Source organism: Mixophyes fleayi, chromosome 1 (assembly GCF_038048845.1).
Source record: "Mixophyes fleayi isolate aMixFle1 chromosome 1, aMixFle1.hap1, whole genome shotgun sequence".
In the NCBI taxonomy this organism is placed as follows: domain Eukaryota; kingdom Metazoa; phylum Chordata; class Amphibia; order Anura; family Limnodynastidae; genus Mixophyes; species Mixophyes fleayi.
The window spans coordinates 295,349,209-295,368,757 of NC_134402.1; the positions used below are offsets into that span (position 1 = coordinate 295,349,209).

The 19,549-nt window shown below is 44.2% G+C and overlaps 1 protein-coding gene across 2 annotated transcripts in view; it reads right to left on the bottom strand.

Annotated features, from left to right (window-relative positions):
• AGTPBP1 (ATP/GTP binding carboxypeptidase 1) overlaps positions 1-19,549 on the bottom strand; it is a 126,484-nt gene that overhangs the window by 25,007 nt on the left and 81,928 nt on the right. For both annotated transcript variants that reach the window (XM_075211063.1, XM_075211064.1), the window contains exons 21-24: positions 18,861-19,041; positions 17,890-18,019; positions 15,214-15,345; positions 10,918-11,094 (exon numbers count right to left, since the gene is read on the bottom strand). In XM_075211063.1, coding sequence (XP_075067164.1) covers positions 10,918-11,094; positions 15,214-15,345; positions 17,890-18,019; positions 18,861-19,041 — 620 coding nt within the window. The remainder of the gene's footprint in view (positions 1-10,917; positions 11,095-15,213; positions 15,346-17,889; positions 18,020-18,860; positions 19,042-19,549) is intronic.

The following is a 19,549-nucleotide window of genomic DNA, read 5'->3' on the forward strand; positions in this document are numbered from 1 at the left end:
GGCTGCTCCTCTCAAGCAGCCACAACACATACAACATGGCTGAAACAGAGCTGCATTGTAAAACTGAAGAGCTCAGAGGGTAAGTGTATGAAGCTCCGGGTTCTTGAACACCCGCGAGTTCGGCGTCTTCAGCGCTTAAATTTAAAGCGGCGCTGCCTTGTAAAGGCAAGTTTCCCTTTACAAGGCAGCGCCGCTTTAAATTTAAGCGCTGAAGACGCCGAACTCGCGGGTGTTGAAGAACCCGGAGCTTCATACATTTACCCCCAGGTCTCTATGAGACTCCAGAGGTGAGTAGGGGCACTACTGTGTGGCACAATATAAACTAGGGACACCCTCCAGCCCAGGCCGCACTATACAGGCCCACCCGGCAGCAAGTTGCGTATCCCTCTCTAGGGTTCCCTGGGTTCACACCCTTATTAAATGTGCTGCACTGCCTATGGTAGTAATGCCCAATAGGTTCAGCAGCAGAAGTAGTAGTGACACTCAATAGCAATAGCTTTAGCAGCAGCAGTAGTAATAATGCCTAATCATGTAAGCTGTGGTCAGTTCTAATATATAGTTGCTGACACCTGGTAGCTCCTATTTTTCCTAATGAAGCCAGTTGTCTCTACACTAATAGTGCTAAGTATTTCCAGTCATTGGCATCACAGGTTATGCTGCTGGCTTCTAACTGGTCAATGCTCATGGCCAATTAAAAGCTTGCAGTGCATATTGAAAGGTCAATCTACATGATTTGGACACTAATGGCTGCTGATGCTTTACAAGTACTGTCTATATCAGCACCATATATGTCACTTTCCCACACCATTACAAATACAAAAGTGGAAGCTGCTCAAATCAATTTATAGGCCATAACAGGTGCTTGAAAGGGTGGGGTTATCCTGCAAGGAACATACACACAACATTTTTTCCCCCAGCACACTGCTATAGCCAGCAACAGATCTGCCATTTCTACTGTAGATAAAAATGCAAAAGTCTTTGTTGCACACATTTGCAAATGTATGTTTAAGCCATCCGCCACGCCAAGGCACTTTCCCACACCATCTCAGAAATCCCACTTTCGGCAAAAGGAGGGGGGGAAAAAGGTGAAAATAAAATGAAATACATTCCTGGCACTGCATGAGATAATGCTATTCTTACACTGTTGCTCGGCCGCTATATTAAAGACAACATGACTTGGCCACAAAAGGAGCAAGTTTGGCATACGTGGGTTTAGATGGACCAGGGTGCACTATACCTTTCATGAAATGTTTCCTGAACTTGGGTTTAATATCATTAATTTTACTCCATCTTATTAAATATTAACTTACACAACCCCAAGAATAAATAGATAATAAGAATTGCATTATATATTGAAAGTAAGCAAAATTATACTATACAGGTCTCAAGTTTTGAAAAATAAGGACTTTTTCGGTAACAAAAAAAAAAAATCTAGGGACAAATCTTGAGAACCTGGGACTGTCTCTGAAAATTAGGGTTCATTGCCAATTATGCTACAGAACCAGCAATGCTCATTCCCTTCTTTTGTAGGTTCTGCTTAATTTATCAAGCACCCACACACAATGTTACCATGTCAACTAGCAAAAAGTCAAAGCCAAACGCTGTGCTTACACAAGCAAGGCAAAATAACCATTTACAAAAATTAAAATGTAATTCAAATGAGTTAATTTGAGCTGTGGTACAAAATGTGGTCTGTACGAGTTAAACTGCCATTTAAAATACGTGTCAAAGTATATACACAAACAAAAAACCTTTATGTTCAAGACTTGATAAAGCCTTTAATATACCCTAAGCATCTGCATCCTTATGAAAGTAGGTAATAAAATGAAGACTGGGCCCCCTAGTGGAAATTTACAGTACTACATAGTGGAAACAATAGTGGAAATTTATTCTAGCTAAAGTCGGAGACGACACCTTCACACAAGATCAAAGGAAACAATTACTTTTTCCTTTTATTCTCAGGAGAAAAAAAATAACTTCACAATGAACTAACAGTTTAAGTACAAAGAAACACAGACAAATCAAATTGTTCTCATGTCATATGTAAAATGGAATAATAGTATTATTTTGTTGGTTCAACTTACCACTTTATTTGACATGACACTAAGGGGTCTATTAAAAAAAATAATGAAGAGGCCAAATGCCAGCATAAAAGTATTTCCTTCTCCGGCTTCGTTGGATCCCTCATGGGGAAGAGGGAATATATTTAATTGAGGACGGGGAGGAGAGGGGTGAACTTCAGAGCTCAGAGCTGCCCAGCATAGGGACGTAGTTACCCCTGCCTGCAACTGTACAGGTCTCATCTACCTGACTTTACATCCAGATGTCTTAATAAGAAAAACTGCCGCCACTTGATAAAGCTCACTTAACAAAACCACGGCAGATGCCCAACCTGCTCCATCACCAACCATGAAATGTCTGCAGTTTGCTTTTCAAATTCTCTCGGCTGCCCACCATGGAGAAGTGACCATTCCAGGCACCAACAGGGAATGTGACCCTCGCGGTTCTACCAATGGTACAGAAGGGAAAGGAGGCTTATTAGAAAAATAGAGACTGCAGGTAGATGGTGTTCTGAGAACACCAAATGGGGACATAGAAACTCAAGGCGTGAAGAGAACCTCCCATTTAATTACATCTGTGTATTATGCAGAAAATGCAACTCTTCAATAAAACATGGATTTTCAACAAAAAAAATGATCACAATTAGGTGTCTGTTTCATGAAGTGCTATGGTAAAATCAACTATTAAAGCCAAAAGTAAACAAAGGAGTATTACCATTGTCTACTAAATTTGACAGGACTCGATTCAATACAATACTCCCAAAAGCTGCATGATTTCAGTGAATGCTAACCAATTGTAAGGCAGGTAATCGAGACTTTATAATAACTACTAGCTGAGAATTAGAAGTAATTCTCATAATTACAGGCCGAAGCGACAAAAACGGGCTGATTCAGGAAAGCATCAAATAATCATTTATATGTTGTGAACCCTATTATTTTTTAAGCAACATGTCAATATCATATATACAACTTAACTGCCCTGCATATCAGTATAAATGTTAACACATTTGGCTACTGACGACACTCAACTTTACCTCTCCTCTCCTGATCTCTCTCCCTCCCTCCTCTCTAGGGTGTCCGCCTGCCTCTCTGCCATCTCCTCCTGGATGTCCTCTCGATTCCTCAAACTTAACCTCGCCAAAACTGAACTCATAGTCTTTCCTCCCTCTCACGCCTCGCCCCCTTCTGACCTCTCTATCACTGTCGACAACACCTCTATCTCCCCTGTCCCCCAACTTCGCTGCCTCTGTGTCATCCTCGACTCCTCTCTCTCCTTTGGCCCCCACATTCTCTCTCTTGCTAAATCCTGCCGCTTCCAGCTGCGTAACATCGCTCGCATCCGGCCCTTCCTCTCCCAAGATGCCACCAAATGTCTTATCCACTCTCTGATCATCTCCCGCTTGGACTACTACTCCTCCTCCTCCTCACTGGCCTCCCCCACTCCCATCTCGCTCCCCTTCAATCTGTACTTAATGCAGCCGCTAGGCTCATCTTCCTTTCTCCACCCTCTACCAAGCCCTTCACTGGCTCCCCTTCCCCTACAGAATCCTGTTCAAGCTCCTCACACTTACATACAAGGCCCTCACCAACTCCACTGCACCCTACATCTCCACCCTCCTCTCTATTCATGCTCCATCCCGCCCTCTCCGTTCTGCCAATGACCGTCGCCTCTCTTCCCCCCTGATCACCACCTCCCACGCGCGTATCCAAGACATTGCCCGCGCTGCCTCCCTCCACTGGAACAAGCTCCCTCCCTCCATCAGAACTTCCCCTAATCTGTCCAGTTTCAAACGGGCTTTAAAAACCCACCTTTTTCTTAAAGCCTTCCAGTCTCCCACTTAACTACCTACCTTATCTTCTGCCTCTTCCCCTCTTTCCCCTTCCCTTATCCTTATCCTCCATTCCTCCCCCATGTCTCTCCGTCTGTCTACCCCACCCCTTAGATTGTACGCTCCTTTGAGCAGGGTATTCTCTCCTCCTGTCTTCACCACTGTTAACTCTGCTCTCCAGCTACTTAGCCCTCCTCCTTGAGGACCCTCTTCCCCCCCGTCCCCTCTCGCTCCCTCCTCTCCCCTTGGGGGTCTCCCTGTCATCCGTATCTTCCCTCTTGGAATCCGTCGTTGGCGGACCTTCCACTCTCCCCTCCCCCGCCCTTTCTAGCTGTGCTTTGAGCTCACCGAGTTACTGTGCTTATTGTTTACTGTACTGTACTGTGCTGTCTCACCTCGTATTGTAATTTCGTTTGTCCCTGTACGGCGCTACGGACACCTAGTGGCGCCCTATAAATAAAAATTAATAATAATAATAATAAAAATACTGAAGGCTTTATTGTTTATAATATAAGTGTGTTACTTGTTGCATACACTAGGGTATGTAACAAATATGGGCTTTCCCGTTCTTTTTATCCAATAAAATGATTTAATTATTTATGTTACATATGGGAACATGACTGGGACATGGGAAAATAGGAAATAGTCCACACGCCCTATGGAAAAATTGTCATTAATTATCTATAATTATCAATAAATTATAAAAAAAACTCAGAAATTATCTCATATATTTTGTAAAGCGCTACGGAATCTGCTGGCGCTGTATAAATAAATGTTGATGATTATGATCTATAGTGAGAAGAGAATGGGAAGAAACTATCTGCAGTTTTGAGCCAAGTAAGCGGGTTAATCAAAGAAGGAATGATACACACCTTTAGGTACTGTAGGTAACTGCCTTGTTATAGCAAGATGGTATTAATAATCTAGAGATAAATTGCAAACCTGTATACACTGTAATAGGGGGGCAAGGAGGAGCACAACTGAGAAACGTGGTGCAGACAAAGATCATATAGCAGGCAGGGAAGACAAGCAGGGACAAGGGGACAGCTGCGTATGAGATATAAAGAATCAATGAGTGTCAAATATAAAAGGGGGCAGAAGAGGCGCGAGAAGATACAGTTGTGTAGTCAATAAAAACCATGATGGAAGAAATGATAAAGACCCTATGACTCTGGAAAATAAAGTCACTGTACAAGAAATGGCTGTAGGCGAGGTAGGTGTTATATGTGTATGTTTTATGAGTCCTGTGTGCAGTGATTCTTAGGATTGTGCAAATATGGTCCCTCTGCCATTGTGCTGTTGTTTATAAGACGATTTATATACTTACGTTAAATCCGTTTCTCTGATTCCGTCTGGGGGACACTGCTTACCATGGGGTTGTGTAGGGGAGCACGGGAATTGGCACCTAGCTAGTTAATCTTTAGCACTGCTGACAGACCCCTCCCCTCCCCTCTACAAACCCCCACCTATTCCTCTTCAGTTAATTCAAAAAGCCCCAAGGAGATAGGTCAATCAACCAAGAGCATACAGAGGAAAGGCAGAAGGGAGGGATCGCAGTGTCCCCCAGACGGAATCAGAGAAACGGATTTAACGTAAGTATATAAATCCTCTTTTCTCTTTCATCCAGTCTGGGGGACACTGCTTACCATGGGGACGTTCTAAAGCAGTCCCCTAAGGGTGGGACTGCTCTGAAAACCTTGCTCGTAGAGCACTACGAGCGAAATCTGCATCTGCGGATGCGAATACATTAAATTGATAGAATTTAGTAAATGTGTGGACAGAAGACCAGGTGGCTGCCCTGCAAAGCTGGTCAGTAGAAGCCCCATTTCTTGCTGCCCATGACGCCCCTACCAATCTGGTGGAATGGGCCGTAAGTCTCTCCGGCACAGGCAAGTTAGCTGTCATGTAAGCCTGCCTAATAGTTGTCGTAATCCATCTTGCAATGGACTGTTTAGAGGCTGGCTAGCCTCTTTTGTTAGAATCATATAGGACAAACAGAGAATCGGTTCATCTAATTTGAGATGTTCTTTTGACATAAATACGGAGAGCCCTGACCACATCTAACTTTTTCATAGACTGCCGATCAGAGTGAGAAGTAGATGAAAAACTGGAACTACAATTCCCTGGTTCAAATGGAAGGAGGACACCACTTTTGGAACAAAAGAGGGGAGTGTTCTCAAAACCGCTCTGTCCTCATGAAAAAACAGATATGGTTCCCGGCAAGACAGAGCTCCCAATTCCGATACCCTCCGTGCCGATGCAATTGCCAAAAGAAAAACAACCTTCCAGGTCAAACACCTAAAATCTGCTTCAGGTAAAGGTTCAAAGGGAGGCCCTTTAAGCATGTCCAGTACCAGGTTAAGATCCCATGGTGCTGTGGGTGGAACATAGGGAGGTTGAATACGTAAGACTCCCTGAAGAAAAGTCTTGATATCTGGCAAATCCGCTAATTGCCGATGAAAAAGCCAATAAGCGAGGGAGACGGAAGGAAGACGTGTGATATAAACTATTTTCACACCATCTGATATAGGCAGTGGCGCACGCAGGGGGGGTTTCGGAGTCTCTAGAAACCCCCTCTTGCGCTAACTAAGTGGCCACTGTCCTATACAGCAGCCGCAGCGCTGTCAAAGAAGCGTCCGCGGCGGTGCTGTATTGTATACAGCACCGCTGCAGACGCTTCTTAGACAGCGCCGTGGCTGCTGTATAGGACAGCGCTGGCGAAATGGAGCTGTATACAATACCCCCCCCCCGACAATCCTCCGTGCGCCGCTGATAGGCTCTCCAAATCCGCTGATAGATGCGAGCCGAAAACTGGTTTTCGAGCTTGCATCATAGTGTTAACTACACTGGAGGAAAAACCCCTAGCCCTCCAGAGGCTGGCTGGCCGTTAAACTGAGCTGAGGTAAATTCTGGTGACGGAAGGGACCTTGAAGAAGGAGGTCGTTTCGTGACGGAAGACGAAATCCCTATCCTATCGCCATAGAGATTATGTCTGCGTACCACACACGGCGTGGCCATGAGGGAGCTATTAGTATTATCGAAAGACCCCCTTGCCTTACTCGTCTGAGCACGCGAGGAAGCATGGGAATCAGAGGAAACAGGTACCCCAACCTGAGCTCCCATGACATCGTCATTACGTCCACTGCCACCGCTAAGGGATCTCTTGCCCTTGCGCAAAACCTGTAAACCTTCTTGTTGTGTCTGGAGGCCCTGAGATCTATATCCGGAAGACCCCACCTCTGAACTAGAGACTGAAATACTTCCGGATGGAGTGACCACTGCCCCGGCCTCATTTGATTTCAACTTAGGTAGTCGGCCTCCCAATTCCTTATTCTTGGAATGAATACTGCCGACATACTGTTCTGTCCAACAAAAAATCTGAGCTGCAATTTTCATTGCGGCTGCACTCCTGGTTCCTCCCTGCCTGTTGACATATGCCACAGCCGTGGCATTGTCGGACTGAATTCTGACAGGGTGGCTCTAAAGGAGGGCTAAAAGCATTGCATACAACTCTAACCCATTTATTGGTAAGGCTGATTCCTGAACCGACCAAGGTCCCTGGAGCCGAAGGTGCAAGATTACCGCCCCGCAACCTCTCTGGTAATGGGAGGACCCCACTGTGAATCTTAGGCTGCAGATGACTCTTTGTGAAAGAAGAGAGGCGACACAAACCTGTATTGCCTGACTTCTTGATCGCTCTCGGGGTAGCGGTGTTACAAAGAAACAATATGGTACCGGACCCAGCAGGTCTATCATGTAGCCCCCTTGCTATAATACCCCGAATCCAAGTGCCTTGGGATGATGCTGCCTACTGTTCCCGAACATAGACAGATGTCCCCCCCCCCCCCCGGCGCCACCTCTGGCAGAGTAGAGTGGTCGTCAGGAAGCAGGCTTCTCCTGTGTCCTAGAGGCCTGGCGCCTAGCCGCAAACGAGGATCTACCCCTGACAGAGGAGCCTCGAGCATTTGGTTGTCTACCTCTAAATGACTGTCCTCTAGACCAGGAGTTCCCTCTAAAGGGCTGACGAAAGGAGCTGACCCGAGGAGTCCTGCCCCAACCTGAGAAAACCGGCAAAGAAGTGCTTTTGCCCCCTGTTGCCTGAGAAATCATAGTATCCAATTCCGGCCCGAACAGACCTGCTGCTGAAAAAGGAATGGATTCAACGGACTTTTTTGATTCAGAGTCTCCTTCCCAGGATTTCAGCCATAACGTTCTTCTTGCTGAAATGGATGCAGCCTGAATAGAGGAGGACACAGACACTGTGTTCTGAGCCGCCTCATAAAGGTACCCCGATGCCTCTTTCAGATGCAAAGCCAGGGGAAGTAAATCCGAGTCCTGTAAGGCGTCTGCCAGTTGGTCTGCCCATGTTAGTGGGCAGCACAGTGGCCTAGTGGTTAGCATGTCTGCCTCACAGCACTGGGGTCATGAGTTCAATCCCCAATCATGGCCTTATCTGTGTGGAGTTTGTATGTTCTCCCTGTGTTTGCGTGGGTTTCCTCCGGGTGCTCCGGTTTCCTCCCACACTCCAAAAACATACTGGTAGGTTAATTGGCTGTAATGAAAAAAAAATTGACCCTAGTCTCTGTCTGTCTGTGTGTGAGTGTGTGTCTATAGTAGGGAATTTAGACTGTAAGCTCCAATGGGGCAGGGACTGATGTGAATGAGTTCTCTGTACAGCGCTGCGGAATTAGTGGCGCTATATAAATAAATGATGATGATGATGATGATGATGATGTTTCCATGGCTCTAGCAACCCAAGCTGAAGCAAATGTGGGTCTAAAGGAAGAACCCGCAGCTACAAATATAGATTTTAGCTGGGATTCCACCCTGCGATCATTGACATCCTGCAGAGTTGCTGAACCTGGGACTGGTAGTAAAGTGTGTCAAACGGGGGTTACTGGAATATCTACCTTAGGAATACTCTCCCAGCGGGCCACGTCTTCCTCCTGTAATGGACACAGGGAAGGGAACTTTCTGGGAACAGAGAACCTTTTATCAGGTTGTTTCCAGGCTCCCTCTGCAATATCTCTGAGTTCTACAGAAGAGGGAAAACGGATAGCCTTCCTTTTGGCCTTCTTAAAGAGACTTCTGTCTCTAGGAGTAGGATCCTCCGGTTCTGGGAGATCCAATGCCTCTCTCACCGCTAAAACCAAATCATTAATAAAATGGCTTTTAGGGTCTTCTTCCTGTTCTAAAGGTTGCACCTGGTCAGGATCAGAATATACTTCCCCCTCCTCCTCTGAAACCCCCTCCGGGTCTGAAAGGACCATAAGGGTATTAGTGGAGCTAGGCGGGATGTTTGGGGATTCAAGTAACTGGTTTAGTTTATCCAAACCCTTTATAAATGCTGCGGACCATGCCGGTTCTGTGGGAACAGGGGCCTGGTCTGTAAGCAATAAGGAAGGTCCGGGCATAGACGCTTCAATAGAACCTGTGGCAGCAGGGAGGCTCAAAGGCGTACTAGCACTATTAGCCACCGCGGCTGCCACAGTAGACATCAACTGATTGGACTGTGACACCATCAGTGCTAAAGAGGAAACCGACTGTGTCAGGGAGGCCACCCATGCCGGTTCCTCCGTCAGTGGGGCTGTAACAAGCTGGGATTGCGTAGGGGGACCCCCTGCATTGCAAACAGAACATAGTGCCAACGGGTCCTTCTGCCCACTAGGTAATTTTGCATTACATTTTGAACATGTGAAATACTTTACTTTAGGGCTCTTTCCTTTATCTGTCATTTTATAAAGGAAGGCACACCAAACACACAGCCTTAAATCGTTAATTTAGCTGAGAGAGAGACAGAGGAAAAAAAACCAAAAACAAGTAATCAACTAATCTGACATAAAAGTTGTACTTGTAATTTGTTAAACAACAAAATAACATATTGGCAAGTAGGAGAACTACAACATAACCCCTACTAGCCCACTTTGCAGTCAGCAAATACAGTAATATGTGTTTAAATAAATCAGATACTTAGCCACAGGCCAAACAGGGGAGAAGTCCAACAGTAGTGACTGATGCCTGTTCCCTCTGATCTGTGTCCTTTCCCGGGCTTTTCTTTGGCGCCAGAAGGCTGGGCTAGTTCAATATTTCCTGGAGAGCAGGGGAGCTCTATGTATTAGCTCCCCTCCCCCCCCCCCCCCTCTGATAATGCTGTCTTTTTTTTTAGGAAAAAAAAACAGATGGTGTACGGCAGAGTTGTGGAGACCTCAATTGAGGTCTCCGCAGCGGTTTGCACCCCGATGCCCCCTCCTATGTATGAGGGGGGATCTTGGTATGGCCCCCTTCTGTTTTCTTCCCCTCCGCGGAATCCAAGATGGCCGCTGGCATTTTGTTTCTTCACTGCGGGCATGGAGTGCCGGTTATCGAGGAGGCCCCAAGAGTGACAGCGGTCCGGAGAGCCTCTTGCTCTCACCTGACAGAGCAGTGCCTGCGCTGCTGTTCTGGGAGTGTGCTCTCTATAATAGAACACACTCCTAGGTCTGCCACCAAAGAAGAACTTCCTATGTCAAAAAGGGATTAAATAAAATAAAGTTAAATGAAAAAAACACTAGCAGTACTAAAACATGCCCAACTCCTATGGGCACCTAGAAAAAACTGAGGAGGAAGAGGAAGAGGCGGGGGTTTGTAGAGGGGAGGGGAGGGGTCTGTCAGCAGTGCTAAAGATTAACTAGCTAGGTGCCAACTCCCGTGCTCCCCTACACAACCCCATGGTAAGCAGTGTCCCCCAGACTGGATGAAAGAGAAAAGAGGATACTATGGCAACAGTATACCATGGGCCTGGTAACTGTACTGTGGGTATGGAGATGCAGGTGTACCTCATACTGTGGGCTTGATAGCCAACATCACAGCTACTTACGTTGTACATACATTCTCTAAAATCCCTGCAAGGCTCCAGCCCTAAAGTGACTGAAATGTCATCAGTCTACACTTTTCATACTGGTAATCTAAGAGTATGGAAGTAACTCCCACATTGTTATTATTGTTGTGTTACCATTCATCGTGATTGTTGTCATAGAGAAATACCATACCTTGTACTTCCCAGTATCACAGCCGCATAGTGTGCTTTCCATTGTGTAACTCCTCTGGACACCCAGCTCTCTCCACACCACCACACGGGCAGTCGATTCCTTGGATTTTTCAACCACAAAACTACAACTGCTCATGGAAAATGCTGGAGCAATCTGGCTCAGAACTTTAGGTAGAGTCTGGGCATGAAAAGAAACAGACAAAAAATTTAAAATCTGCATTATGACAATAATGTTTTTATTGAGAATAATTTGCTGCAGATGTCAAGTCAAATGTAAACTATAGAAGTGTATCCCAAAGCTTCATCTGATCACTTCATCAATGCAAAGACAAATGTGTCAATACAAATTTAGTTAATAACAGTACATACATGAACTGTAAAAAAGACCATGTACAGTCATGGCCAAAAGCTTTGAGAATGACAAATATTGGATTTCACAAAGTTTGCTGCTTCAGTGTTTTTAGACCTTTTGTCAGATGTTGCTATGGTTATACTGAGGTAAAATTACAAGTATTTATTAACTGTCAAAGGCTTTTATTGACAATTACATTAAGTTTATGCAGAGTCAATATTTGCAGTGTTGACCCTTCTTTTTGAAGACCTCTGCAATTCGCCCTGGCATGCTGTCAATCAATTTCTAGGCCACATACTGACTGATGGCCGCCCATTCTTGGCTATTCAAAGTTTGGAGTTTGTTAGAATTTGTGGGTTTTTGTTTGTCCAGCTGCCTCATGAGGATTGACCACAAGTTCTTAATGGGATTAAGGTCTGGGGAGTTTCCTGGCCATGAACCCAAAATTACGATTTTTTTGATCCCCGAGTCATTTAGTTATCACTTTTGCCTTATGGCAAGGTGCTCCATCATGCTGGAAAAGGCATTGTTCATCACCAAAGTGTTCTTGGATGGTTGGGAGAAGTTTCTCTTGGAGGATGTTTTGGTACCATTCTTTATTCATGGCTGTGTTCTTAGGCAAAATTCTGAGTGAGCCCACTCCCTTGGCTGAGAAGCAACCCCACACATGAATGGTCTCAGGATACTTTACTGTTGACATGACACGGGACTGATGGTAGCGCTCACCATTCTTTCTCCGGACAAGCGTTTTTCCAAATGCCCCAAATAATCTGAAAGGGGATTCATCAGAGAAAATTACTGCCACGAGCTGCCGTAACTCCCTGCCCTCTCTGCAGCTACGTCCCGGCCGTCACTAAGGAGGCGGCCGTCACCATGATGACGAGACATTATTTCCTCTTCCGTTCCAACCATTGCCAGGACAACGACTGGGAAGCCCTCTGTCAATAGCGCGCGTCCCGGCATGATTTAACAGCCGGGTGCATGCATAAGTTACTATAATACAGTTATTATTTTTATATTTTATACGTGTGGCCTTTTGTTTGGGGCTATCTTTGTGGCAGATTTAGGTGTGTGTAGGGACATTCTACAACTCCAGGGGAGCTCTATTATGAATTAAATTGGTTCATTTATATTTATACATGTTCCTGGGTTATGTTATTCCCTATGCCAGTTCTAAACTAGTAATTAATTAGCAGCCTCCTGAGGCTGATTGTCAGCCCAGTGCCTCCTCCTGTCTGATTGGCCCATCAAAGTATTTAAGGCAGGGAGGGCTTAGCCTCCCTGCCAGTTATATTTTCCTGTGTGCTGCACGTGTGTTGACCTACTTTTTGCTCCTGATGATATTAGTTATCTGTGACCCGATTCCCTGTTGTGACCACGGCCTGTTTTCTGGATCTTGCTTGAACTTCTGTACGCCTTGACTTCTGCCTGTTTTCGGATTATTCTTATACGCTGCCTGCCCAGACCTTTTGCCTGTCCCTTGGTTATGCTGCTTGCAAGTTTCCCACGACCCTAGCCTTTCCCTGACATCTGCCTCCAGCATTACGCTTACTTCCTGCGCCGTGGTTATTTACATAAGCTTTTACTACCTTGAGCTTAAGACCTGGGGGCATTTGTGTACCTCCGAAAAAGTATAGTTCTACGGGAAAGGCAGCTGCTAAAGGTGAAGACCTCTGTTAGTCTGGTTCTAAAAGCTCACCTATAACCACAGTCCTTACAAATGCTTTGCCTCAGTCCTCAGCAGCCCAATCTCTGTACCTTTTGCAGAATATCAGTCTGTCCCTGATGTTTTTCCTGGAGAGAAATGGCTTCTTTGCTGACCATCTTGACACCAGGTCAGCCTCGCAAAGTCTTCGCCTCATTGTGCGTACAGATGAACTCAGACCTGCCTGCTGCCATTCCTGAGCAAGCTCTGCATTGATGGTGCCCCGATCCCGCAGCTGAATCAACTTAAGGTGATGGTCCGGGTGCTTGCTGGACGTTCTTGGATGCCCTGAAGCTTTCTTTACAACTATTGAACCTCTCTCCTTGAAGTTCTTGATGATCCGATAAATGGTTGATTTTCCCACGTCCCCTCTCGCTCCCTCCTCTCCCCTTGGGGTCTCCCTGTCATCCGTGCCTTCCCTCTTGGACTCCGTCGTTGGCGGACCTTCCCCTCTCCCCTCCTCCGCCCCTCTAGCTGTGCTTTGAGCTCACTGAGTTACTGTGATTATTGTTTACTGTACTGTGCTGTCTCACCTCGTATTGTAATTTCGTTTGTCCCTGTACGGCGCTACGGACACCTAGTGGCGCCCTATAAATAAAAATTATTAATAATAATAATAATAATAATAGGTGCAATCTTACTAGCAGCAATATCCTTGCCCGTGAAGCCCTTTTTCTGCAAACCAATGATGACTGCACGTGCTTCTTTGCAGATAACCATGGTTAACGGAGGCAGAACAAGGATTTCAAGCTCCACCCTCCTTTTAAAGCTTCCAGGCTGTTATTCTAACTCAATCAGCATGACAGAGTGATCTCCAGCCTTGTCCTCGTCAACACTCTCACCTGTGTTAATGAGAGAATCACTGAGCTGATGTCAGCTGGTCATTTTGTGGCAGGGCTGAAATGCAGTGTGAATATTGTTTTTGAAATAAAGTTCTTTGTCATGGCAAAGAGGGACTTTGAAATTAATTGTAGTTCATTTGATCATTCTTCATGACATTCTGGAGTATATGCACATTGCCATCATAAAAACTGAGGTAGCAGACTTTGTGAAAAATAATGTGCGTGTCATTCTCAAAACTTTTGGCCATGACTGTATATTTGTAAAACTGCCACAAGATGGCAGTATCAACTAATTACTATAACATTTTACATCAGGGCTTCCCAGTTGTACCTCATCATCATCTCAAACGTGCACATTTGAAAGGCAATATACAGCCAAAGTTCTAACTAGTCATTCCAAACTATTAAATGGTTCCTACAGGAAATATTTCTGTGCACAGTTAGTTTATGCAGGCTACCCTTGAGTAAGGAGGTATTGATACGGATGCATTTGCCATTTGAGGAACACGTGATATTGTGGCACCTTCTACAGAAGTGGATTCTTGTAGTGCACTGCATGGGATCAAACAAATCACCAGACTATCTTTAAAAAAATACCACCATTTACCTGGACAAAACAATGGAAAATAATATCTGAAAGAGTTATAACAATACTCAACATGTGTGCCTATAAGCATAATTTTAAGTAGATCAGTCTAGAATTTAATACTAGGTAATGAATTTCACCAAATTTGGAGAGTAGGTGTGCATCACTTATGCTGTATGAATAATGTTGCTAATTGTTCCATGATGAGATGTATAACTTTCAGTGGAGGAAATACAGAGGTAAATATGAGGATCATCTTATATAAACAACGTGTTTACTCCCAAATTAAAATATTATAAGGAATATAAAATAAAAAGGATATTAGACGTTATCTTGCAACCCCCAAATATCACAAACTCTTTGGCGGCTAATAACTTTATACACTCTTTTATAATGTCACCTTTACTTACCACCAATATTGTTTTCAACACACAAAACCCCATTAAAATGTATAAATTTTATTATAGGACACACAAAGAGTGAGCATTGGCATTTATTGTGAGGGTACATTATTCCCATAATTTATTGTTCGGAAAGGGTTCGAATACTGAACAGAGCCATCTCATGTCTTCTGAGGTATTTACTTTAATTAATTTACTGCATACCATACCTATATGGCCATATTATAGTTGTGCATATCCCATATAGTAGCACACAGGTGACAGTGTATACTGCATTCTTTTTTTTATCTTAAAGATGTCTGTATGAGACCAAGGTGGATGGGACTAAAACTAACCTTTAGCTAATGAGACCACGTTCCCGATGCTAGATCAATCTGTATCAGGTGCATGTTGGCACTTGTTTGTACTCACCCTGTATCCACTATCTTCTGCTATGTCACACGAAGCAGCACTGGCATTTGTGTGCCACACGGTCTCCTTAATACTGCAGCCGTACATGAATACATTTTTTTTGCGAGAATGCCCGTGGTAGTCACAGTAAACCTCAATAGAACAGAGCAAATGAAATAAGTTAATTTTGACTGAAGTATATTAAAGAGGCTGTACACATCCCTTTTAAAATTATTTAGTCTGACCACTGTAAAAACCACAAATTACATCCCCTTTGCCAAAGAGAGAAAATGTAATCATAAGTGTATTTGTAAGGTTGTCCATGCCTCTCTCATATATTTGTTTACCTACTGACTACTATCCACGCTCCAGGATCCTTTCTCTTCCGCTAACATTCTGTACCATGCTTTAGCTTACCAAAAAAAAATAAAAAGGACATATTGCACCATGCAAAGCATGATGGTGTACATGAATAGGCCAGAGGAACAAAGAAAACAAATACTAATTACATTCAGCAGCCTCAAAAGGCAGCGAAGGATGAAGATTACATCAGGAAAATAATATACATGTGCTTAAAGTAGATGTCCAGCAAACAGTGTGGAGCCCCATCTAATGGCCAATATTACATATACATCTGATGATTAATATATAATACAGAGCCGGTTCTGGTGACAAATATACACGATGTTCCAAATAAAAGTAGCAAGATACCAATAAATATACTTAATAGTTCAAATAATGTGTCCAGTTAGCGCACCGCTGCCCTTGCCGTGCCCAGTAGTATACTCCGTCCCCTGCTGTGCCCAGTAGTATACTCCGTCCCCTGCTGTGCCCAGTAGTATACTCCGTCCCCCTGCTGTGCCCAGTAGTATACTCCGTCCCCCTGCTGTGCCCAGTAGTATACTCCGTCCCCCTGCTGTGCCCAGTAGTATACTCCGTCCCCCTGCTGTGCCCAGTAGTATACTCCGTCCCCCTTCTGTGCCCAGTAGTATACTCCGTCCCCCTTCTGTGCCCAGTAGTATACCCTGTCATTTTCTTGTCATTTCTCCCAAGTAAGCAAGACTGATTGAATGATTGATTAAATAAATGAATAATTTGCTAAAACATTGTAAACATATGTTAAGAATGGGCCTAATTTACAGTTGTACACTGCAGAAAAATACGCTTTGTATTTATGATTGCATTATTTTGTGCAGTTTGTCAGTTACACATAAAATATAATCGTGACCACTTGTGCCTAGAGAGGCGGAAAGGGGACGTTCACATGTAAGGGCATGTGCACACAAGTAAAGCAAGGTCCCTGGAGCTGCATCTTATTTAGAGTTCAATGTATCTTTAGAGATGCCTCTAGGTGTATCTGTTACATGATGATTATGAGAACATTAGCACATATTCTACAGTTTAAAAACAGCCAAAACAATTAAACACTCCACTCCCCCAAATTAAAAAGCAGCACTAGAGCTACAAGCAGCCTACAAAAAAAACGAGTTTTACCCCCAGACACAACTAGCCCATATAGTTCAACAAACTCCAGTATACACCGGCCAATGGCTGCCAAGGCTTGCTGGAATATATCTGCCTCTCCAGTGCTCCCTGTGTGTCTATACTTACTACTGCCCAAGCACACAGTGCTTTCAGCATGAGGCTAATTGGCTCTAAGAGGGTGCCCTGCTCATTGTTTAGGATCTCCTCAGACCTCCACCAGAAGCTCAAGCCCTGTGCAAAACAGGCTGAAATTGGTTCATATTATGACAAAACCCCATACAGCAGGGAAAATGAACGCTCTTATTAGTGGCTTCTTGCACTTCAAGCAGAGAAAGGAGAGACTCCCAGAACGGTTGTACAGATATGTGCACTGCAGCCACAAGTAGATAAATGTCTGGGGACAGGGGGTAAATATACTCACCACCACTACAGGTAACAGATAAGTGTATTGGGAACATGTGGGTAAATATGCGGACATTGGAAACAAGGGTGAATAACAGTTCTGCGCTCAGACATATGTTGCACACAGATGGGTTATGTGTTGGACACTGTTTTGCCAGTCACTGCTGAGTAAATGTGCTGAGGATTGCAGGTTCATTCTGGGTCTGATGGATTTATGTGTTGGGGATGCATGCTGGCCATTACTGAATAATGTGTTGAGCACTGATCGTATATGTTGGGGTTGCTGGGTAAGTGTTGGGCACTACACATTGTGGACATTACTGGGTTACTGTGCTGGGAATATGTGTTGGACGCTGCTGGCACTTTTGGGCATACCCAATCCAGGGGCGAACGCAGGATTTGTAGAGGGGGGTTTCCACACCACGTCGTGACCAGCATGCATGGGGGCGTGGCTATATTTATAGACAGTGCTTGGCTGCTCTCCAACTCTTCCTATCCCCATAATATACATGGGCAATGCTGCGTGCACTATTGTTAGGTGCACACAGCTCTCCCTTTTCAAGCAGAGCCGTGTGAAGCGGGGGCAGGATCCAGCCACCTCAATTATACAGTGCCCCAGGCTTGGAGGGAGGTTTCCAGGCACTAAACCCCCCCCCCCCCCCCCCCTCGGTTTGCCTATGCAATCCTATGCATCACGATCTATGTACCACAATTTTTATTTCTTGCAAAATTACTGGCTTTTAATTCCTGCCCTGGCTGCTAACTTTAAAAGAAATGTGTTTCCGTCTGCTGTAAACTGCTGTAACTTACCAGAGGTACTCGTTTGATAGATGCCAAATACTGTAGAAGACCTTTGGTGTGGTAAATTGTAGGGTGCAAATCCACATTTGGATTTTGCCACTGCCTGTTAAGATCTTCCCCACTTAAAGAACAGCGATGGCTAGAAAATAGTGGAAAAGCACATTAGTATTCCCTCGGTGAATAGTATGACGAAACACGTTTCACAAGTACACGTAAAGTAAATGCAACAAGTGTATATGTCTATTTTGTTAGGCTAATATTACGCTACAAATGGGCAGGAAATCCAGGAAGCACCACTGACAAATACAGAAGTGTTTCATACCAACATAAAGAAGAACTTATACCAGTAGAGCACACATAATATGCTGCACATATGATGTCAAGATTTACATGTGCATGTCAAGGCTTCTGATGAGTCCCTGTTTTCCCCAAAACAATCCTGATTTTACAACTGATAACCTACCTCAGAATGGGATCCTAACACAGTTTTATTGCATTTGGCCCTCACACCGAAGTATATAAGCCATAGATTCTATACACCGTGGCCATTTAGAGGGAGATTCATTTCAAAGAGAAGGGTGGGCGGAGCCTCATGCGATGAAACTCCGCGGCTTTGTCCAGCCTGGAATCTCTCCACTTATTCTTCCTTTACCGTAATAACTGGAAGTGCGCACAGGAGCACACGGCACCAGAGCCTCTCGTCACTTCACAATTACTTGAATCCTCCCTTTGCATCACACATTTCTACTTGGCCTTAAAATGATTGGAGTCTATAGTGTGCCTGACCAGTAAGACAGCATACATTCACAATCAAACAAGGACAGAAAACGTGCAATCCAGGTAAAGGAATTGTAGCTTAAACAACATGTCAAATTCCACAATAAAGTGAAAAAAAAAACAAGTAGCATCTATTTTACAAAATGTGTCATGGAACTACATATATTAATTCCTCTATAAACTAAAACGTTTATTTTACTTACTTTCCATTGATGACACCATCAGGGTTCAGCATAGGAACAATTTTAAATATATAAGATTCTCTGAGGTTCTGTGCAGTATGGCTATGTCCCATGAGAAACTCCAGTGTCCCTTTCATTACCCAGCTCGCGTTGGTCTCTCCAGGATGAACCCTGGATGTGAGGAAGATGTAGGGCCGGTTTCCTAGTGCAGACACAAACACAGCATCCCATTAACTGCACACTGGCTTATTCACGGGTCTAGTACATAGCTTGATCATAGGACATTGCCCACATTTCAAATATTGCATTGTAGCCCACTTGTCTGGTCAGCACGTTTAGAGCATCTGGTAATGTATGTTCAAACCCATAAATCTCCAGTAATAGTCTCAAATGATATTGTTATAAATAAATGAATATATATCTGAGTGTGTGTAACGGTACTGTCCCATGTGTACTTAATTGCAGAGAACACAGGCACCTCTATGTCCATGGTGGTTATAGGGTGCCCAGCGCAAAATCTGCACCAGGGCACTTTAGTTACCACAATGACACAAGTAATTCTTGAACTCAAGCTCTCATGCATTCTAACGTTTAATCTAATAAACATATTATTGTAATAAAAAAATAAAAAAAGTAATAAGAGTGACAAAGTACAATGGAATTAAATTAAAAGCCCAATCATTTATTTCTGAAATTGAACCAATCTAAAC